General features: G+C 42.5%; 1 protein-coding gene across 8 annotated transcripts in view; it reads right to left on the minus strand.

Moving 5' to 3' along the window:
- The window catches only part of PDZD2 (PDZ domain containing 2), a 142,780-nt gene that overhangs the window by 20,414 nt on the left and 100,727 nt on the right, over positions 1-21,639 (minus strand). For all 8 annotated transcript variants that reach the window (XM_086770699.1, XM_086770701.1, XM_086770704.1 and 5 more), the window contains 13 exons: positions 20,864-20,975; positions 18,734-18,882; positions 17,967-18,086; positions 15,347-15,461; positions 13,544-13,617; positions 13,153-13,378; positions 11,986-12,103; positions 9,638-9,770; positions 6,696-6,777; positions 5,659-5,762; positions 4,723-4,891; positions 2,779-3,563; positions 1,421-1,565 (listed from right to left, as the gene is read on the minus strand). In XM_086770699.1, coding sequence (XP_086626825.1) covers positions 1,421-1,565; positions 2,779-3,563; positions 4,723-4,891; positions 5,659-5,762; positions 6,696-6,777; positions 9,638-9,770; positions 11,986-12,103; positions 13,153-13,378; positions 13,544-13,617; positions 15,347-15,461; positions 17,967-18,086; positions 18,734-18,882; positions 20,864-20,975 — 2,332 coding nt within the window. The remainder of the gene's footprint in view (positions 1-1,420; positions 1,566-2,778; positions 3,564-4,722; positions 4,892-5,658; positions 5,763-6,695; positions 6,778-9,637; positions 9,771-11,985; positions 12,104-13,152; positions 13,379-13,543; positions 13,618-15,346; positions 15,462-17,966; positions 18,087-18,733; positions 18,883-20,863; positions 20,976-21,639) is intronic.

A 21,639-nucleotide genomic window follows, 5' to 3' on the forward strand; every position in this document is an offset into this window, starting at 1 on the left:
CTGCACTCTGACACATTTCTTTTCACCCATCTCTCCAGCTCTTCAGTTTTCAGCACTTCACCATAAGCCTCTGCTTGCAGCTTTCTACACGGCTTCTCGGACATGCATCTCCACTCCAGCTGCCTTCCAGAGGCCAGTTACTACCAGATGAGGCCAAGAAAGTGCATGGAGAAGGAGGGGTGCATTCACAGAGTCAGTAGTATTTCCTGCTCATTCAAAAGTGCCAGTACATCTCCCTAACCCCTGCACAAGCTTGTGGGATTATCCACACCACTTAATTTAGGTACCCCTGTTATGAAGTGCAGATTCCTCCCGGAGTTAATAAAAGGGAAGACATCTCAGAAGAGCAACACGAAGCAGCCAAGTTGGGATTTGAAGTACTGCCCTGCTTCTGCAGGCTGGATCACACACTGAAGAGACCCTCTTACCTGCCAGTAGGGCAGGGCAAGGGTAAGGGCAAAGCAGACAGTTGCCTGATAAAGGAGACCCAGTGTGCCCCTACCTCAATGCTATTAGCTTGCAAAAGCCACAGAAACCTGAGGAAACAAGAACAGGACTCTGCCAAGGCAGGAATTCAAAAAAGAACTGTAACTGAAGCATCTGGAAGCACTTTAGGCTCCCAGGTATTAATAAGTACATAAAGAAGATCATAAGCTAGAACAAAGCAAAATACTATGTTCTTCCTGAATTTGAAAAGTATGCTTTTCTTTTTCAAACATTCATTTCCACACCATGTAACTTGTACAGTCTATGGGGATGCATATATTGCTGCACCAGCATAAATCAGCCCTGAGCAGAAACTAAGAAGATATCAAATATTGCAGTTCAAGCTAGAAAACTTTTTATGAGAAACATGCAAATAAACTTTTTGATAAGATTCTAGTTTTCTTGGGTTTTCTGTTTCATCTTTCTGCACATTAGAGAATTCTGACACACGAAAGAGAAAAAAAAGAAATGAAGTTTTTATTATCTTATTGTCCATTCATAAAAACATTACTTAAACTTCAGATTTGAGAGAAACAGTTGTGACTATAAAGGGTCAGTATATTCACTAAACAGGCTCAGCAGTAAAATAGATTGACAGGGCAGAGTCATTGCCAAGTTAGCTCCAGGCCTGCATTAAATGACTCAGACCTCTGCAAATGCCGGCAGGATGGACATACTGTAAGTGGGAGCTTTAAATGCTTCACACAAGAGTAGGTTTGCTCCCCTCATCGTGGTGCTAGGGAGGACCCTGAAGCCTGGTTTGGTGATGAAGTGCTTTGACTGGCTCACCAGTGCAGACACAATGTACCCCCTGTTTTTCCTCTTAATTGATGTGGGAAGCTGGGGCAGCAGAAGATCAGACCCAGCTGACCCAAGGGAATTTTGTTCACTGGTACTAAGAATAAATGGTACAAAAGCAAAACTAGTCTCTCACCTGATGCCGCTTTCTGGATCTCCAGGGTTACGGATGTGGGAAGACACTGCATAAGCAAGCAGATTTCCTCGTACGTCATCTTATTGACTGGGATACTGTTGATGGTGGTAATCTCATCTCCTACAGCCATCTTGCCCATTGATCCCTGATGCAATGACAGATTCAAGGAAATTATAAGAAGCCCTGCCACAGGGGCAAAGATTGCAGAGAAGCAGTTAATGATGTATGAGCAACATTCCCTATTTCACATCACTGCAGAGCACAGGTACCATTGCTGTCAGTTTGCCAACACGTAAATAAAGAGCAAACTGTGCTTTTGCCAGGGGAGGAATTAATGATCAATCTCAAACAGGAAGGTCAAAAGAGCTGCTGGTTTCTCTGAGAGATCAGTATCAGGATCGAAGACACAGCCCTCTTCATTTAAATGAATTGGGATGAATCAGCCCTAGCTTCTTCAGGACTGGAACATTGTCTATTATTTTTGCATCTCATGTCTATTATTTTTGCATCTCATGTACGAACTATATCCCTGGTCACAACCTCCCATTGGACCAATAAAACTCTCCTAAATAACTAAATTGGACAGAGCTCTTAAGGTGAAAGCCTAAGTATGTTTCTAAACACTGCACAGTAAGTCAGAGAAAAAAGGCAGGAACAGAAACCAAATCCCCAGCTCTCACAGCCCAATTCAAGCTGCTACAACATATCCCACTTTACCCCAGTGGCCACTGACTAGACCGAAAGTGCTACATCCAGCTTTGTACACCAGACTATCCTCCTTCCTCTTTCTGCATTTCTGCATCGAGGTCAGCAATTTCACACCCAGCACCAAGCAAGTATCCACATTAGTAGGTGTGTGTATGAGATGCAGAAGGGCAATGTGTTACTGGTACTACCATGGCGACTGGCAAACATGGTCAGCAGCTAAGGCCTCCTGGTATCAGATCTGCACAACACAGGAATATGTGCATACAAAATAACAGAGCACAATAAACATTTTTACCACCAGGATTTACTTATATTGTCTTTGCCCCTGCTAAAAAGAAAGGAAACAAAAGAATAGTATTCCCTCAAAACTGTGACTGTAAGTGGGGAGAAGTCCATCTCAGTAGATCTGCCTCTTGACTTTATTAGTTTTGAATCAGCCAGGGTGCACTTCTGAACCAAAACCATCTAATTTAACAGCAGCTTCAGAAGGGATGAGACATTTTGCTCAGCAAATATCTCCCTTGCACTTCCTCTCAACAGATCACTTGCTTCTTAATAATAATAATAATAATAATAATCATCATCATCATCATCACCACCATCACCATCACCATCCCTGCAAACAAATGCAGCCCAAATTAAAAAATTACCATTTCTGCCGCTCCACCTGGCCGCAGCCCTGTGACAACAACCTTTAAGGGCACGGCCTGGATTTCCAAATCCAGGCCGAATGACTCGTGCTCATTGCGTACCAGAGTGACTATTTCACCCTGTCCAGCCCCATCGGGTGCTTCATACTTCCTGCTGTGAGGGAGTGTCCTTGCAACAGGCTTATTATAAGAGCCATGCTCCTCCATCCTCTGTCTCTGAAGGCTTCGGCACTCAGTGCTCATCATGCTTTTCACTCTTGTGACTGCTCTGTGCTCAAGTTTTGGTGATCTCTTAGATTCGAGTTGTGCTTCCCGGAGCTCCCTCAAACTCAAGCTGCCAAGACGAACTTCAGGCACACTTGAGTAATCAAACGCTATGATGGGGAAGAAAGGAGAGTCAATTTGTCCCACTGTGCTGTCTGTAGACTCCACAGAGTTGCTGAAGACAGGGGAAGATGTCTCCTTGCTGCTATATCTAGGTGACTCACTGTCTTGGCTCTCCTCATCGATTTCTACAGATGAGGTTGTAATGACAACACCAGTGTCCTCCTGGCTCTTGGCCCTCTGGCTTCTCTGCAAGTGGGAACTTTCGTCGTCATCACTAACATCACCATCGTAGAAAACAACCCTCCTCTGTCGATGAAAGGGGCTGCGGCCAGATTTGGGGCTGTCACTGAGGATGCCGGGGCGGACAGACTCCACATGCTTGTTGTGAAGGACGGATGATCTCCCACTAGGTGGAGAAGCCAGACCATTTGCTTTTGCCACTCCTGCTTCTCTAGCAGCTAGGAAAAAAAAAAAGTTATACTTTAATTACATTGATAAGATGATTTTTAATACTGTGCATCTGACTGCAGCAGAGTACATGTGGCTCTGTAGTGGTTTGTAGTGGAAGCTTAACCTCTACTTACAAAGCAAAAAGCAGATTTTTTATGTCCTGCCTCTAACTACAGTGAACAGTAAGAGGGACAGCAGATAGCTTTATAATTTATGGATAATTCCTGAAATCAGATCATAACACATCTGGTTCTATTTTCAGTTTATTTCTAAGTTATGACTATGACCCAGAGAAGAAAGAGATGCAAATTCACATGCGTATTTGACTTCAAACAACAGAATTTCTTTCACATTTTGCTTAAATATATACTCAGGACTGCCTGCATCAACTTACAGAGAGTGAAAAATGCTTTCCTGAACAAAGCACACAACATCAGTTTCAAATTAAAGACTAATATACCCAAGAACCCTTTGCACATCCTTCTCAGAAAGAACAGCATTTTATTTTGTAGAAACTTGGTTTTGTTTTGTTTTGTTCTGTGGATCTTTTAAAATGTAAAAATGCTTTTAAGCATTAAATAATGAATTTCCAGAGGAAAATAAGCTGTAGACAAAGACATTACTTCAGATGCATAGGAAAGAGAACAAATGTAATATCCTTTGAATTTGAGATCAAGTGCATGTCAGTAAGGAAATATAAGATTCTTTCAGTTGATTACTATGGGGACAAAGACACATATGCAAAATATCTGACATCAAATTGAACATTTGATTGTTCTTACACTGCTATATGTGACATTTTGAAATTGTGTATTTCAGATAGCTGTGAACACTTTCATTTAAATGTAATCAAACAGATGATCATCAGTCACTTGAAAAAACCCTGCAGTGCTGTCAATCTAGTTTTGGCCAAACCAATCAAATAAAGACATTTTCACATAATCAGAGCAGCAATGTGGAGAAAATACCATGGAAACAGACATTAATGTGCATTGTTATAAACCTCTTCCATTTTCCAGAATTTCATAGGATCAGCGCTGGCTTGCACTACATTGCCCAGCATTTCTTACCAGCACAGGAATCACCGTAGCTCTCCTGTAAAGCACACCAGCGCGCTATGACTCTCCCCCCATTAGCCAAATGACCAGATACATTTCCGTCGCTTACTCAGGTTTCCAGGAAGAAGAAAGCCATCATCCAACAAACTGTTCCTGTTCTTCTGTCGGAGCTGCTCTTCATCACAAGAGCCGGTTACAGCATCGGAGAACGGTAGCTGGCTTGTACCATCATGCAAGAAGTACTGGGAAAGCTCTGCTTCAGAGCTGACAGATCCCTGCTGAAAAGAAGTGACCTTGGTGACCAGACATCGTCGATGCTTAAAGCCCCTGTCTGCATGCAAGCACCACAAATTCCGGTCACACTGCTGTGTCAATAAAGGAGGTTTAAAGCCAATTTTTAAAACAGAGGACTTGTCAGTATATTGAGAGGCAAACCGTCAAACCTGGATGGCTGAAATGCTGCACATCAATACCTTTTTAGCCAGTATAATAAATAAAAAAGTATTCCAAGTCCCACTACTTCACAGGTGTGGTTCAATGCAAAAACAAAGGATGAAAGCATTCACTTGTGTAATTCCCTTTATACACTGTCTGCACTGAGAGAAGGGAAGGATTTTTACCCCTGGAACAGTTTTTATGGCTTCTTTGGCTTTTCCAGGAAAACCAGACACTTTTCCACTGTAACAGTCACATAGTGAGACCAAGCGCTCATCCTCCTGCCCACAGGCTCAGGTCTCTCCTGCTAACTTTGTCTCTGTGTCCCACAGAGCAGGGGTGCCTTCGAGGTGGCAGAAGGTGGGAGCCCACAGCTTTCTCAGCCATGCTCCGCACATGGCTCCCAAAGGCCACAGCCACATAGACGAACAGGAGCTGGCTGCTGTCACGATTTGAAAGTGTGAAGTAAGAAAAAAAAAAACCTTTTATGGGGCCCATGTGACAGAGAAGGAGCATAAAGGTTTGGTTTTGAACTCCTTGATCAAGTAAAAGCTTCAGTAAAAGCTGAATTTGAAGCAGACACTGTGTTTATTGCATCTAATTCTTTTACCCGGCTTGCTGGTTCCAGGAAGCGTTTCATAGTCCAGCTGAGGGGAGATGAGGTCTCTCCTTGTTTGGTCTTCACATTAGGAGACGGGCTTTTTTGTACAGTTCCTGTTAAATACAGCTTAGTTAGATGTCAAAAATTAAAGTTATGGTCCATATATCCAAACAAGGTCCTCATTCACCTTCTGAGCTTGGGGCTGCATTTAATCCCACTTATTTATTACCTGAATGGCTTTCCTTAAGTGAGGATTATTCAACATTTCACAAGCTCTCTCTCAAATCAGGCGAAATACTACCACAGAGACATGTTATGCCAACCAGGCCCAGGGCAGAGCTATGAACAAGAGACGAGCAGGACTAGGTGCAACCTCGAAAGACAAATTAGCAGCCGCTGGCAAGGCCAACTTCAAAAAAGGTCTTCGCTGACACAGACATAAAGAGGATAATTACAAATCTAACATTTCTGTGTAAAAATCACCTTACTAGTCGCTCTGCTGTTGCCAAGAGTTTGCTTTTATCATCAAGATTTGAGGAAGTGCCAAGTCCGGAGTTCAAAAACATCAGACAAATGCCAGAGCACACATTTTGACATGACTCCAAAGATTAAAATGCAGGTAAAACATACAGTCCAGTATGCAGTATCTGGACTTTTTCAAACTGACACATCAATACTTGGGGTTTTTTGCACTATACACAGATAAGTGTACACAGATGGAGTTGATTCCTCCTGTCCTTTCCCTACTGGGACATTGTTCTTCCATTCATCCTGAAAAGAGGATAGAATAACCACCTCTTGGCAACTCTACTTTCAAATCATGGCAGCCTTGTGAAACAAAGCAAGTAACATCAACTACAGAGTTGATCCATCTGAACTGGATGTTTTTGCTAAAACTTCTGCAGTGGACAGAGTGACTACACCCCCTAAACTGTTCTGCTCTTTTCAGGGCCCTCAAAATATTTATTTGGGGGAACCCAAGAGCATGTCCTTAAACCTTCCTGCACCTGGAAAAGGACACATATCGGGAGAGAACATGCCGCTACCTGTGACGTGAGAGGAGCTGGCATCCTTGCTCTCTCGGTGGGTAGTACGTGCGATTGCTTCATCCATCTCCTGCTCAGAAACCTGAAGTCAAGTGGAAGGCAGAGACCAAACCAAGGTAGATGAAATGAGGAGGAAAGACTGACCACTTAGAACTACAAATATGTGATTCATTTCAGATACGTTACTATTTTAAAAGATGTACTAAAGAAGACCTAGTTGAGCACTTCTAAGTCCTGGTCCACTGATTCAGACTCCCTCCATGCCACTCTCCTGCAGAAACCAGGAGGCAGAAGCCTGCTGACTTCATGAAGACCTTGTCCAAGCGCCACATTACACAAACAAACAAAACAGCATCAGACTTAAAGAAATCAAATGAAGCCATTACAGTACAATTTTAACTCAATTAACTGTGGTACATTGATTTATTGAGAAAATATTACTTTAAAATAGACAAAGACTGCTTTGTACAAGCACACATCAGTAACAGATGATATTCTACACTTAACCTACCGGAAGAATGCCAGACTTCCCAAGATATTACCTGTCTCTTTAATTTTCATTTCTCCTTGCGTTTAAAAATAAAACCTAAATCAGTAATTGGTAATTAATGTTTCCCTGGTTTAAGAATAAATACTCGTTTACCATATTTGCTAATTTTGTTACTGAATTACTGCCATGCACTTAATTCTTATTACTGGAAAGCTCCATATAATTTTACAACAGGAACAACTAGTCTCCAGGAATATATATTTAAAAACAGAAAGCAAGTTAATTCTGTCGAAAATAATTTCTATGCATATTGCTTTACATGAATTAAAATTCAGAAACATGAACCTTTCTGAACCATGAAGATTTGAAAGATTTGTAAGCAAACTCAGCAGTTTAAACATAGTTTGAATGCCACATTCACTCAGAATAACAAGAAGAAAGAAAATTTTGTGGTATTTCTCTTGGAAGTACATGAAAACACCGAAGTGAACACATTCAGCAACAAAATGTACTGTGGGCCTTTTGTGTCATAAAATGAGACATTAAGTATAAAAACGTCTAAAACAACATGAGTCTTTGTAGAAATACATCTCTGTTTTCAGCCTGTGGCATGACCTTAGAGCAAACCAAAAGCCTCTGAGCTCCTGGGGCACAGGTTGTTCCTACAGGACACGGACCAAACCCTGAGAGTATGCTCCAGGACCTTTAAACAAACCTTTGGGTACAAGATGTCCCAAGAGCAAAACTAGGTACTGGGCAGACTGCAGTATTTGTTTAAAGCTAACCAAAAATCCACACTTCTGCAAGCTCTGCCAATTTTAATTTTTAGCATCCTCTGTGCTTCAGGCAGATCAAACTGGCGAGGGACAAGCTAATTCCTAACTACAATCTGCAGGCTGGGGTAATATTAAGAGCTAATGAAATAAAATAAAATAAAATACCCCACGCAGTTCTGTAGATCCCCCAGTGCTGTCAGAAAAAGGGTGACAGTAACACAACAATAAATATGGGTCCCCATATGGGCACTCCTTCAGAGATCCAACTATGATGAACTGTGGATTCAGTACTGCCTGGGGGGAAAAACCCTTTAGGGTCTCTGCAGCTCAACTTTTAGCTTTTCTTAGTATTTCTTGGCAAAGGATTTGTTGTCATTTTAAATATCACTTATGGAAAACTGTAACAGGAGCCACTTAATAGTTTCCCTCTGTTACTGAGTAATAGCAACCAATTAGCTTAACTCAGTTCATCCTCTCAGCATACCTGGCTAGGTCACTCATCAGCCTTCAGGCCACCACCATAGCAAGAGGAAGCACAGAAGAGAGAGGGCAGGCTCCATTCCATGGAGTTTTCATTTCATGCTTCTTACAGACTCTCCAAAAAGTCTATGTGCCTTAATAATGCAACCAAATTGAACCATCGTGCTGGTTCAGCACAGCATACAGACTCCCTAGCAATACTGTTATCTTAGGCTATAAGCCCAATTCTTACCCCCTCCACACTTACCTTTAACTACCAGAACCACAGCTTCTTTCTTTTTAGCAGCATAAGGCCTCACGGCAACGATAATAAACTCTGGGCAGTAGACCCTTATTTGTCTATTGTTTGTATATTTGATTTAGCAGAAAATACGCAATTAATTATAAAATAAGAAACCTGAGTTCTCCTAGATATGGAATTATTAAGGCCTGCATTTGTAGTTATGAGTTCAAAAGTCAGAGCTCTCTGGACCCACTAATGCAAATATTTTTACAGCTTCATTCCTGTTTAAACAGGAAGGTTTTGTGCACTCATGAAATTCTTTGAAATATTGAAATAAAAGAAGTTATTATTCCCTATAGCTTGGTTAAAAGGCTTTTATCTTCTAACATCAATTTTTTAAAATTGCTTGAAAACACTCACTTTGTAAACACGGCCGTCTTTCCAAATTGCCCTTGCACAGATTTCACAGTAGAAGTAATTCTAAATTCTCATGTTTTAATTCCTGAAGGAAAACTTTGATATTTGGACAGATTTTACTTTTTAAAAAACAGTATTCCTACTACTTCATTATAGTTGATCAGTTCAATCTGTTGATATTTATATTCCTGGCCCTAAATTATATTCTACTCAAACACAAACTAACTGCAAAATAACTTCTAGGTCGAAGAGGACTTGTGCCATATTTGCATTGCCACTTGGTCCAAATACTGAGAAAGATGGGAACACTTCACTCAAGTAGTTCCAGGAAAATTGCATTTGATCAGTGAGTGACTAAGTGAAAAGCACAGGGACAGTCCGGCACTGCTAAAACTTATAAAACTGGAAGGCATCACTACAATCCTGACTTCTTGCACAACACATGCCACAGAGAGAAAAATCCAAGGTTCTTCATTTGCTGCTTTCCTGACAGCAAGACTCAAACTACAGTGCCAGATGAAAACAACCTAGATACACTAACACATTTTCTCCTCACCTTTGGGTTAGGATGTCGACTAATGATTAGGCTGACTGGACCAGGACCACATTCACTCAGGATGGCATAGGCTTCACTTAATGCCGCGTGACGCAGACTCACTGAATCTGCCTCTAGGATCTGGTCACCCCGACTGCAGAGAGACATAAGAGACAGTTAATCACAACTGCTTTTTACAAAAACATTTTTGCTTTCAACTGGTGGCCAAGCTTTCACAAAGATACAAGTGTCTGGAAAAGATCTGACTTGCAAAGAAGCCAGTCTTGCTCTTGCTCCCAGTGACGTGAATGCTTTAAGTCCTGTTGACTTCAGGAGGGAGGTCCAGAGATCCCTTCTGCACTTACTGTCAGCGCTACAAACCCTATTAAATCAATAGAGAAAACTGGCTGCATCTGGATCAGGGTGAAAGCAAACTTCAATTCCAGTTCTGCATCCATATACTTGTTGAGCACAGAAAAGGAAAAATTAGATTCAGATGGGCTGTTCCTTCCCATCATATTGAATTACTTAACACAAACACTGATAAGAAATTCATGATTTAGATATGAGTTTATGAAATGAGTCCAGGAAAAAAATTGAGTGCGATAAGCCTGTATTTGCTTAAAATTAACATATAGAACCTATTAAAAGGAAAAAAAAATATTAAAAAAAAACTCTTCTGAAAGGAAAGCACAGATTGTTTAGTTTTGTTTTGCCAGTTTCTTAACTCTTGTTCATGGTGGTCAGACATCTGGAACCATTCAAAAGAAAATATCATCAACTAGGGATATCATTAAAGCATTCTCCATAATTACCAAAGCGTTTGCTTTAAACAGACACTCTCAAACAATCTACTACTGCCGATTTATGTTGGGCTACTTGTGACAGTGGAAATGAGTTTGTAACATGAGTCCACATACCAAAGACAAAATGGCAATTGCACGTGACAGCCTTCAGTAACCTGTACTTCTGGTACAGGCTCAGGAAAGCCAAGGGTGACCTACTGGTTGTGTAATCATGCTGCTGCTCTGCCTGTGTTGTAGATTTACACAGCTATTAGAATCTGCACAAACGGAGTCACTTACACAGGCTCATGATTGAGAAAGGGAGCTCAGATATGGAGGAGCTGGACTCAAATCTTTCCTGGCATTGCAAAGCCAATATTTGATCAATGAAGTTTTCAAAAAATCAAAACCATCCCGTAAGTTTTGGCTTATGGAGTCATACACTGCTGATGGGACAACAGAAGCAATGTCTCAAAGAAGCAAGCTAGAAATCTGGGAAGCATGCCTGGATATAATCAATCTCTTAAACCTAATAATACAGCTGTTACATACAGACACAACCAGCACTGCAATCTTTTCCAAAGAGGCCTACAAGAAAGCAGCTTAGCATTAAATACTGTCTCCTATAAGCATTTATATGTGGTAGGAACTTTCAAGGTTTTGGCAGGGATGCCACCATAAAATTATCTTCTTCCCTTATTCAAAAAAATCGAATTGCTCTATCACAGTTTTCCTGATGAGCAAGGAAACAGAAGGCACTCTCTACCCATATGAAAGCAAGGCATTTGCTCAGCCACTCTGCACCACTGCTCACGCCACACATTCAGTGTGGATCACACAGTCCCAGCAGATCTTCAGTGCAGCCTGCCCTCCCGAGCGACGCTCCCAGCGCCCACGAGCATTTATGCAGGAACGCAGAAATGTGGAAGATTTCCTCCGATGGTTTTTAAAAATGAAGCCTCCAGGAGAGGAACAGCAAATAACTTTCTGTCACTTAATGCAACGTAAAGCACAAGGGAGCCTTAGGAATGATTGCTTCTCACTCTCTTATAGTTCCTTACAGACGTCCAGGCTCCATGACAGAGTAATGAGATGGGCAGGTCAGCCTGCAGCAATCCTGCCAGACAGACAGTAAGGGCAGAAAAGCGCTGCTGCAGCTATGGGCACAGTCAGCTGCAAGAACATCTCCCCCAGCTCTTTTTAAGAGAGCTTCAGGTGACCGAGCTTTTAGCAGAGCTTTGCAAATTCCCTCCCAGTCTGGGGTCTCTGGCTGAAGCTCTGACAAAAAGAGATGAGGCTGCACTTTTTGCTGCTCCCCTTTCTCAAAGGGTGCTATTAGGCTCAGTTTTTTGTATAGAGAATTAAATAAAAACCCCAAACCTTAATGACTGTGGTGCTTCCAGCACACAGAATAATGTTTCCTGGGTATTTAATACCACTTTGGAATGTCTTTATTTAAATGTTTTCTTTTTAGTGAACTCTTAAGTAGAAATCTCCTCCTTGCTATATCAACCAGTTGATGAAACCAAAGTCTCAACTGATTTTACTGTAAAACCACTCCAGCATGTTTCTGCTTTAACCAACCTTAACCTGCCATCCATTTTAGCCACTGATCCTGGGGCCAGGCTGTGAATGTATATCCCCGGAGAACTGTTTTCCAGCGTGAGACAACAGGCACCAATGCCGAGCCCAACCCCTGGCTCTGTGAAAAACAAGAAGTACAAAGAAAAGCAGTAGATTGTAATCACACAGGACACACAAGTGTTTGTGTTCCCACATCCCATCTGAGATCAAGACTCGTGTATTGTTTCAGGGCTGGTCTTAGGTGCAGTCAGCCAGGAAGCCAAGACTAACGGTGGAAATCAGGACTGAAAATATCTGATCTCAACTGTTCTCTGAGACACATCACTCCCAGCAAACTTTCTGTGTGCCGTGGGAACGGCCTGAAAGTGTTGCACAAGGTCTGATCTGGTCCAAGGCACAAAGAAGTGGGGGCAGCAATCCAATAAAGATGTCACCTAAAATTATTGCAGAAAATGTGAGCACAGAAGATGCTGCCCACTGTACTGTTCTATTTTGTTAAATATCTGCATGGCATTCCTCAGCAAAGAGGCACAAAGAAAGGGGAGGTGTTATCCGTGATTCCATGATTACCTCTGTCCACTTTCACCTTTGTTTTCCTTCAGGTAACAGCACTCCTAAAGGAGCAATTGCTGCACATTTCACCCTCTCTCTCCAAAATTTTAATTCAATCTTTAAAATCAGTGTATTTTAAGCCCTTAAAATAGGCATATTTGTCCCACCACATATAGCATATGCTCTAAGTTTATCTCATGCAATTATTGATAATGGGAGCAACCCTCACACAGGAGTTCAAACAGCTCACCTGGGCAATTTTGACTACTCTGTGTGCCTTTGCCTTCCCCAGAGATGCCCTTTACAGAACGGCACGGCCATTTCAGCTGCTGAGAGGCTGATTCACATTTTGCCTGGTATCTCACAGCCTCCTTTCTTTCAGCAGCATGGACACTGACTGATACCTGTAAGAGTCTGCTGACTCTGGAGCAAAATGTGGAAGAGGGAGCTCTTCAGAAGTTTTTGCATTAGAGGGTGTTTTTCTCCCCCATCCTGTGGTTCAAGATCAGATGGATATGGGTAAGTGCCCTGGATATTAGAGTCTCTAGCTTATTCCCAAAAACTCCCCTAAGCTGTAGGGATTTGTCCTCCAAGCCCATCTCAATGGATCCTCACCTTTATTGAGTGTGACATCCATGACTATCCTGTCCTTCGGGCCAGGTCCTTTGCGGCTGGAGGAGGAACCGTCTGCCTCATCGGGGCCAGGGACCGGCATGCCACCGCTAGCACTGGAGCTGGGGGAGCTGGAGCGGCTCAGCAAGGTGGGAGTCACACAGGGCGTGAGGCTCGGGCTGCGCAGCCGCGTGCGCACCGTCAGGGTCACCACTCCTTTCTTGAGTTGCTGCAAAGACATCAGAGAACCCCAGTAAGGCAACACCATACACCAACATTTGACAGTAAACCTGCACATAATAAATTGTAGCAGCCAAAAAATATAAAGCCGAGGGTACGAAATGGCACTGAACATCGAGGAGCATGAATCTCTCCCCTACTACATCCATGTTACCTTAAACCTCTGAATGGCCTCCTGATGGGTCAGTCCTTGTAGAGACTCTCCATTAACCTCTAGGATTTCATCCCCTGGTAATTAGATACAAATAAATGAAGTCAGCAATATACAGACTATAGAGATGTAAAAAACCTTGCTTGTATGTAAGGCAACCTGCTACTATGAGGATCACAATTAACTGCTCAGTGAAAAGCCTTTTATTGTTCTCAGTTTATTTTCATTTGTCGTAATGCCTTTACAAGTTAATAGTGATGAATTAGGAAAGTAAAGACTGTCCTTCAGCAGAGATCCTTAACGTGGCATTCTCACACTAACAAACAAGCTGAAAACACTATGGATTTTAACTGAAGTCTGAATATAGATACTTACAGCATGAAGTCCAAAGGGACTAAAAAACTCCCTTTCTTTTGTGTGCATCAACAGGAGAAATAAGAATGTAAGTGAAACACTACAGCACATCACTCCAAAGTCTGTTCAGGGAAAAATAACCTTGCATCCACGTGCACAAAGCAAACATGTCCCCTTATTAAAAGCCTATGGATGGGGAAGCATGTGGCCCAGACACTACAATAGTGAATGCTCTTCTCACCCCAATAAACATGTCCCATCACATTTCGATCTGTTTTCATGCTCTGGGTATTACTACTTACACCCAGCTGTATTGATTTACCTTAATTTTATTAAAAGCAGGGTCAGCATGATCCAGATCCACTTTCTGCAATTTTACTTGCATCTGTGCAAAAATTAGATGGGGTGATATCATGAGCCAAGTCTACCCCTCCTCTCCTTTCCTAGCCCCAGTTTAAAAAAATAAATAAATAAATAAAAGAGTATGCGAGCTCTGAATAGCCTGGAAAGTCTTGTTGGGTTTATGGGACAGCTGCTACTTACTGGCTTCCTGTGGCGAGTGCACAACCTATGCTGCAGGGATGTGAGCTTTCTCTGACAGCAAGTGTGAGAGCTGGCACCAAAAGCAGCCTTAAACACAACAAGTGTGATGAGATGGAAAGAGGGGAATGATGAATTCAGAAGGAGAGAAGTAACACAGGAGCAGCTCAAGAGAAGTAACACAGGAGCAGTCTTCTGTGGATGAGAAGTAACCCAACCCTTGCAGAAGAGTTGTAAGCTACTGCTATAAACTCATGGTCACTTTGTACTTTCAACAGAGTTAAGACCCTGACTGGCACGGGAGAACAGGGTGCAAACATACACAGAGCAGGCTACACATCCAGCTCAGAGATCAAGACTGGAAAAGCAGCAACAAAATCAGGATATAGCTGCTTCTCTAATCATCTGGGTGATGTTACTGCCAATCCTATCCTTCCTCTTTTCTTTTTCTCATTATGACTCATACTTGTTGATCCATGTCAACATCACACCAAGAGGCTCAGAGAGCACACGGGCCCAAAACAGCCTCTCCCAAGCATGTCCCTCTGTACAACCCCTTCTTGGACCAGCATCTTTAAACAAGATGTTGGTTGGATAGATATGTTTCACTGCTATCAATGACTCTCTTCAACTGAAGAACTGCAGCTTATGGCTTGGGCAAATAAAGTTCACTGAAGAGGAAGGGGAGGAAAAAAGCTCATGCTGCTGTTTCTCCTTCTCAACATGCAATATAATCAAGTTAACTGCTATGAATGATCTTCCCCAGGATGGACAAACAGGGTGTATTACATTCTCCACAGCCTCTTGCTGATGGCCAGGTACCTAAATAAAGCTGTACTTGAATTTTTCTGCTGGACTGAAATAATACCCCGCTATGGTCCTTTATATGCAGTTGGGTTCTCTCTACCGTACCTTCTTTAAGCCTTCCATCAGCAGCTGCTGCTCCATTTGGGAATATAGTCTTCACAAAAATCCCCATGCGTCCACGAGCAGAATCCTGACCTCCCACAATGCTGAATCCAAGACCCTACAGAAAAGGGAGGAGAAGACACACAGCTGGCACCTTACTCTATTATGACCTCTGTGAGAAAGACTGCTAAAAACATACAAAAAAAGAGGAAAGATTAAAACCTAATAGCTGCTGATGAATCGCACTGCCATCTGACCCTCTGCTTGAGTTTCCTGATTTACTTTCCCTCTTATTAACACATTTATCAGACCAAAAAGTAGCAGGAGGCACCTTAGGCTAAAAGGCAAAAACATTGTTTAGAGATTACTTTTACTTTCTTTTTTTTTTTAAACACTGGATCACAGGCTTTATGTTATGCTATTCCCATTTTAAAAACGGTAATGCATTGCTCTTAAATTGAGAGACAGCAGATTCCCACCCCTGAGATCTATATCCAGGATTAACTGTAGTTTTCTCTGCTGTCACAGGTCCTGCATTTCCTCAGGAAAAAGAAAAGCTTAAGAACATGACATAAGGTCAGTGCTGTAATGTCAGGAATGTAGCTGGAAGAGGGCTGGTGCGGGGGGGCTGCCATGCACATGCACATTTTTAATTATTCTGGAGACATGTACCACGTTGTATTTAAATAAATCTAGAGCAATATATTCCCCAGGGCTCCATCTGTTAGCTCTTGCCCCTGCACTACCCCAGCTGGCTGTGGGACTGTCCTGGGAGGCTGCTCAGGGAACGAATCAGCGCAGCAGAATGAACCTCCCCCTTCTGCTGAGTTACTTCCCAGCCAAATCACTTCCTTGATCCATTTCTGTCCTCCCCTCCATATTTCTCCTCTTGTCACTGCTATACATGTATTTTACAGAATAAAGAGAAAAGTTACTGACCAGGTGGACAAGGGAAGTGCAAAACTGTTGTGCTTCAGTGATCTGAAGCCACAGTTATTATTAGCGCCTCGGGCAGTGCTCTCCAGCTGAGGGATGCTGCCAGGGCAGGCACTAACACTGTCCTTACAACCCGATACAACCAGGTCTTTTGTTTTACTCCATGAATGTAAAGCATACTACCCTTTAAGAGCTCCTAGTAATTTGGTAAGACAATACTGAATTCTAGTAAGGAAGCATCCTGGCTTCCCCATGCAACATGAAATAACTCAACTAACTGTTTACTGGGGAATTATCAACTGCAAAGGAACCTACAAAAAACATGAGGCTTCTGGCACTCTGCTGCAGGGACACAGCAGTTCTTCCATGGCTCCATGGGGTGAGTTGGGAGAAATATGGCTGCAAAGCACAGTGGTTGCCACTTTACCCCACCTTCTCAGAGAAGTGATGCCACTCCAGAAAACCACCCTGTGAAGATCTACCTACAGATGAAAAACCAAGGGCAGGCACTTGCCTCCCAACCACCAACACAGCGACTCTAGGGAAATACTTTTCAAGTCCCAGGTCCACACAAAGCTAACAAAGCAAATGCTACTGTACAAATTGTATGCAGTGCAATTCCTAGCAGAGGTGATCGCTCAAAAAGTGGAAGGCACCTAAACCAGCAGCTGTTTGAGGTGGTGCATGATCACTAGAGTCTGTATGCTCTCAACTACCTCATAGCGCTTGGAGATAACTGCAGAAAGGCAGGACAGGATGACTTATCCCATGAGGAGAAATAAGCTAATTCTTACAAGAAAAAGGGGAAGGGGGTAAGTGAAAAATGAAGGAATATTCACTTGGAAATGTCATGAAAGACTTGAAGCTTGCAAAACAAGGACAGTTATAGCAACCGTGAGTCAATCTATCCAGAGGAGTCACAATTTCTAACTATTTGCTGAACTTAAAGCACAACAAAGAATTTGTTTCGTATTTGAGCTTGAAAGTGAAAACAAGTCTTTTTAGTCCAAAACACATCCATCTGACAAATTTAAAGAGTATTTCAGAAAAAGACATGCATATTTTTAGCATATTTTAATGACAGCTCCAATACTAGTGTGGATTGGATTAGGGAAAACAATATATACCTAGGTTAATGCTTGTCTATTTTCCCTTAGGATTCAGCCAGCTGGTATCTAGCAAATGCGCAAACACATTATCAGGAGGGGAAAAGAGGACTCCCTGACCCAGAGAATTCAGTGCTCTCAGATAAGCAATCAACCGGGAACCTGTCTTTGGGTTTAACGCTTAATTTGCAGCGATTTTTTTTAATGTATCCAGATTCCACAGAGATAAAACATACTTGTCCATAAATATGCATGCAAACAGGTACTATTCTGTAGCTGCACCAACTTTGCATAAACATACATATTTATAGATCCATTATTAATATTTGATATCTTAGTAATGACCAGACGCACCAAATCAGAATGAAAGCCACCCTGCGTCAAGTGCATGACACAAACACCACTTCCTCCATATTTTGCAAGTGTAACTTTGGCATTTACATCTGAAAATGGGATTTGTTTATCATTATTATTATCATTGGTTACCTTGAGAGCTGCTGGAAGTTCTGTGTGTGGGAGACACCTCTTAAATGCCAGCTCTTGCTACATGTGAGAAACCAGCCACATGCAGAAATCCTCACCTTGCCTTGCCCTTTCATCAGGACAATGTTGGAAATGATGGATGGCTGGGTCAGTCTCCATGGAGATTCCACTTGGGCGGCACTGAAGGAACGAGTGGATTTCTTCACGATATGGTAGTCCTAACAAACATTAGCAAACAAGGGAAGTTGCTCTGATTGCTTGGCACAGGCACTGGGATATCATACTGGGAAAACTGTGTGTGTCAGGGAAGAGGGAGGGGGGATCTTGGAGATATATTCAGAAAAATGTTCAAGGAATGAAATCCTCACTCATTACAGTCAAAGTGAATCTTGCCACTGTAATTTTCCTGCATTTCACACAGTAGGATCATTTTGTAATGTACCAGTCACAATTTAAATTAAAAAGATTAAAGGTACCCTCATGATATACTGAAGTCCCTACCTGCTAGGGAAAAAAAAAAAAGAAAAAAAAAAGTCTACATCATGAAGCCATTAAAATAAAGAGAAGCAGATTTTTTCTTGTTTAAGTCTTCAGATCTCTAGAACTGCAACTCATAAGATCAGCGTTAGGGCCTCCTGGCCACAGCAAGAAGCATCCTCCTTCATCATCCTCAGAAGTTCTCAAAAGTAAAGAAGTTCTCCAAAGGTGGCCAAACATTCCTATTTTGGTGTCCAGGCCTGGCTTCAGTCCCCACGATGTACCTATGTGGCCTTGTTCCACTACCCTCACTTCCATGAGCTCCAGGCAGATCTCGAAGGACAGAGCACAGCGAGGTGCTCAGAGCCAGCCCTGACTTTTCACCCACCTGCCTTGCTCCTGCTGACTCCAGCTGCTGGGGCAGAGAGTGCTTTCTTCCACCCCGGGAATATTTCACCGCTATTTCGTAACTCGATTCACCGTTTTCCACTGTCAGCTCATCATCTTCCCCCACGGACTCCAAGCGGGATCCGGCACCTGGGAAAAACCACAGAAACACGTCCCGCAAATATCTCAGAGCTGCTTTATCCCCTTGTCAGCATGCAATAATCACCTCCTGCAAATCCCAGCTTAAACAGTGCCTTAAAACAACGCTACTAGTTCCCAGCCGGGGAGTTAGAAGCTAGTTTTGATCATCCTCAACTAAAAACTTTTCCTGCTGTCACAGGTTTTCTATGAACTTTCAGTGAGGCTGAACTCTTCAGCACTGTCGCTCATGGTGTAAGGAAAAGCAGAAGATAATTGAGCTCTGGGACAGAAAAGGAATTCAGCTGTTCTCACCCAGTGGCACTTGCCAGTGCACTAAGCTCTCAAGCTTCATTTATTTAAAATTAAAAGACCTGACACTGTAGCAGTATTCATTTCTGGAGGTGTCATGTCACTTTGAGGGAAATTTTTCTGGAATAGAAAAAGGAAAAATGTGCCAAATAAATGCTATTTTCTTTCCTTCTGGCAAAGATCCTGGTTGTCTTAAAGAGGAGAAGAGTGCAAAGTTCACCTAAGAAACAGAATTATTTGTCTTGAAGGACATCCTGTAATTAGCCACAGAGTACCTGGCTCCTCACACCAGGGCTACTCCAATTCTCATTTTCTGAGGTCCCCACAGGACCCCCAGTCACAGCAGTTCCTGCACATTTATCCTTGCCATTTCCTCACCATGCAGGGAAGGGCCATTAACCCCTATTTCACAGATGAAAACACCTGACACAGACAGGCTAAATTTGTCCAAGCTGGATTTCATGAAACAGTTTTAAGATTACTTTAAACCAACAGGAAGTTGGAGCTGCCACAGAAAGGGGCAGCTCCACTTTCTGTTCATCCTCCCTGTCCTGTCCCTACCCTGGGGATGGGGCTTACAAGCCACGGGCTGAAGTGGACCTGCTGCAAATTTGCCTAGGAGAGCCCCAAACCTATTTTCTGCTACCTCCTCCTCACCCGAGGGCTGTGCAAGCACTGCTGCCAGCAGCAGGTAGGGATCGAGGACAGAGTTTGGTCAGCCACTTGTTTTTACTCACCATTAAAGCAATTCTGCCCCTGCATCCATGGGCAGAATTTGTACCCGTTGCCCAGAGTGTGATTTAAACCTGCTCCCTGCTTTCAGATGTGAAACCACCTCAGGTTTTAAAGCTCCCCTTCCCTGGGCACACAGCGCACTGCTGCTGCACACAACCAGGACAGCTATCCTAGCACTTCTGCCGCTCCCAAACCCCGCTTGCAACCTACAACTAACCCACTCCCATCACCTCTCCCTCTTTTCTTCTACAAGAACTTCTGTGTTTTCTGCCCATCTCTGAATGCAGATTCCCTTTCCGTGCTGCAGCCCAGGCTTGTGACCAGGCTGGGTGATGCTCCAGGCTCACCCATAGCCCAGGGGCATCAGTGCTCGGGGGAACCGGAGTTGGTTCCCCAGTGAGCCACCAACACACAGCCATAGGGGCTACAGGGAGAGAAGCTCCCTGGAGCACGCTAAAAATACCCCAGTAAATGGAAATCAAAATGAACGTCAGAGGGAGGAAGACTTGGAGAGTATTAGGGATGAGAATGTGATTGAGCTCTGCACACAGATTATTGTTAGGACTTGGGGACAAAGCCACAGAAAATTTGGGGACTACTCGCCATAATGGGTATTTTGGTGTGGCATGTTGAAATATGTCCCCCACCGCAGTATTAGAGCATGTTGAAATATATAGCAAATGTAAATATTAAAAAAAAGAGTGAGAGAGAAGAGAAAGAAGAACAACAACCAAAAAAAGCTTCCAAAATTTTGCTTCATCTTCCCGTCCATACAATACCTCAACTCAGGAGGCTTGAATGCAAACATCTTACAGCTGGGATTTTCCTTCCAAGTTAAACTAATGTGATCTCAAAGATAAGGAAACCTATCTCACTTTTCAAAAGCTAAAATAAATACACAACATAAAAGTCTTACTGTTGCTATCTTTTATCAATCCAGTTTTACCTTGGGATCGACTTCTGTATTTCAGTATGCCACTTCCCAGAGTTGGACTCTGGTTGTTTCCTTTGGACACTTCTGCACAAGCTGGATCTTGAGATTTCTCAGTTTCCATCACCTAAAAGAATTAAAAAAAACAAAAAAAGAAAACAAACCCGAAACTTATTTACTTGTAAATCAGAGAAGTTGATGGAATTCCTCTCATTCTTACTAAAGGACAAAAAATCCACTGCACATAATCTTTTTTTTTTTCCAGAATATGTCATTGTATCAAGGCAGCACACGTTTCTACAAGTAATTTTCAGCAATGCCTTTGGACATTATTGCAAATCCTACCAATGGGTACACCTACAGCTCAGTGTGGCCAGGAGTTCTCTGCAGCGTACCACACTAAGGCCTCCAGAGTGCCTCCAGCGTGCCTCCAGCATCCACAACACCTCATTCAGGTGCTTCCACATGCATTTTAAGAAAATTTTAATGTAGCTTTTATTGCAGTTTGTTCAACTCAGCAAGCTTTCAGAGACATCACAACTTTATAGAAAAAAAAACCAGTTTTAAAAAGGGTTATTTTATTGTTAGTGTCCAGAGATTAATGCCAATGCATAATGGATAAAAAGCTAATTTAACAGAAATTTATATAGATTACACAGCTAAGCACTTAAAAGCCTGGAAATGCTCAATTTAAATTTAAAAATGGACTTGGAACTCTGCTGTCCTGAGTAAATGCATTGAGAGAGGAGGGGTCTGTTCACCCGCCGTGTTTGCCTAGATGCAGGTGACAA

The sequence above is a fragment of the Chlamydotis macqueenii genome, chromosome Z (genome assembly GCF_036417535.1).
Source record: "Chlamydotis macqueenii isolate bChlMac1 chromosome Z, bChlMac1.mat, whole genome shotgun sequence".
Taxonomy (NCBI): domain Eukaryota; kingdom Metazoa; phylum Chordata; class Aves; order Otidiformes; family Otididae; genus Chlamydotis; species Chlamydotis macqueenii.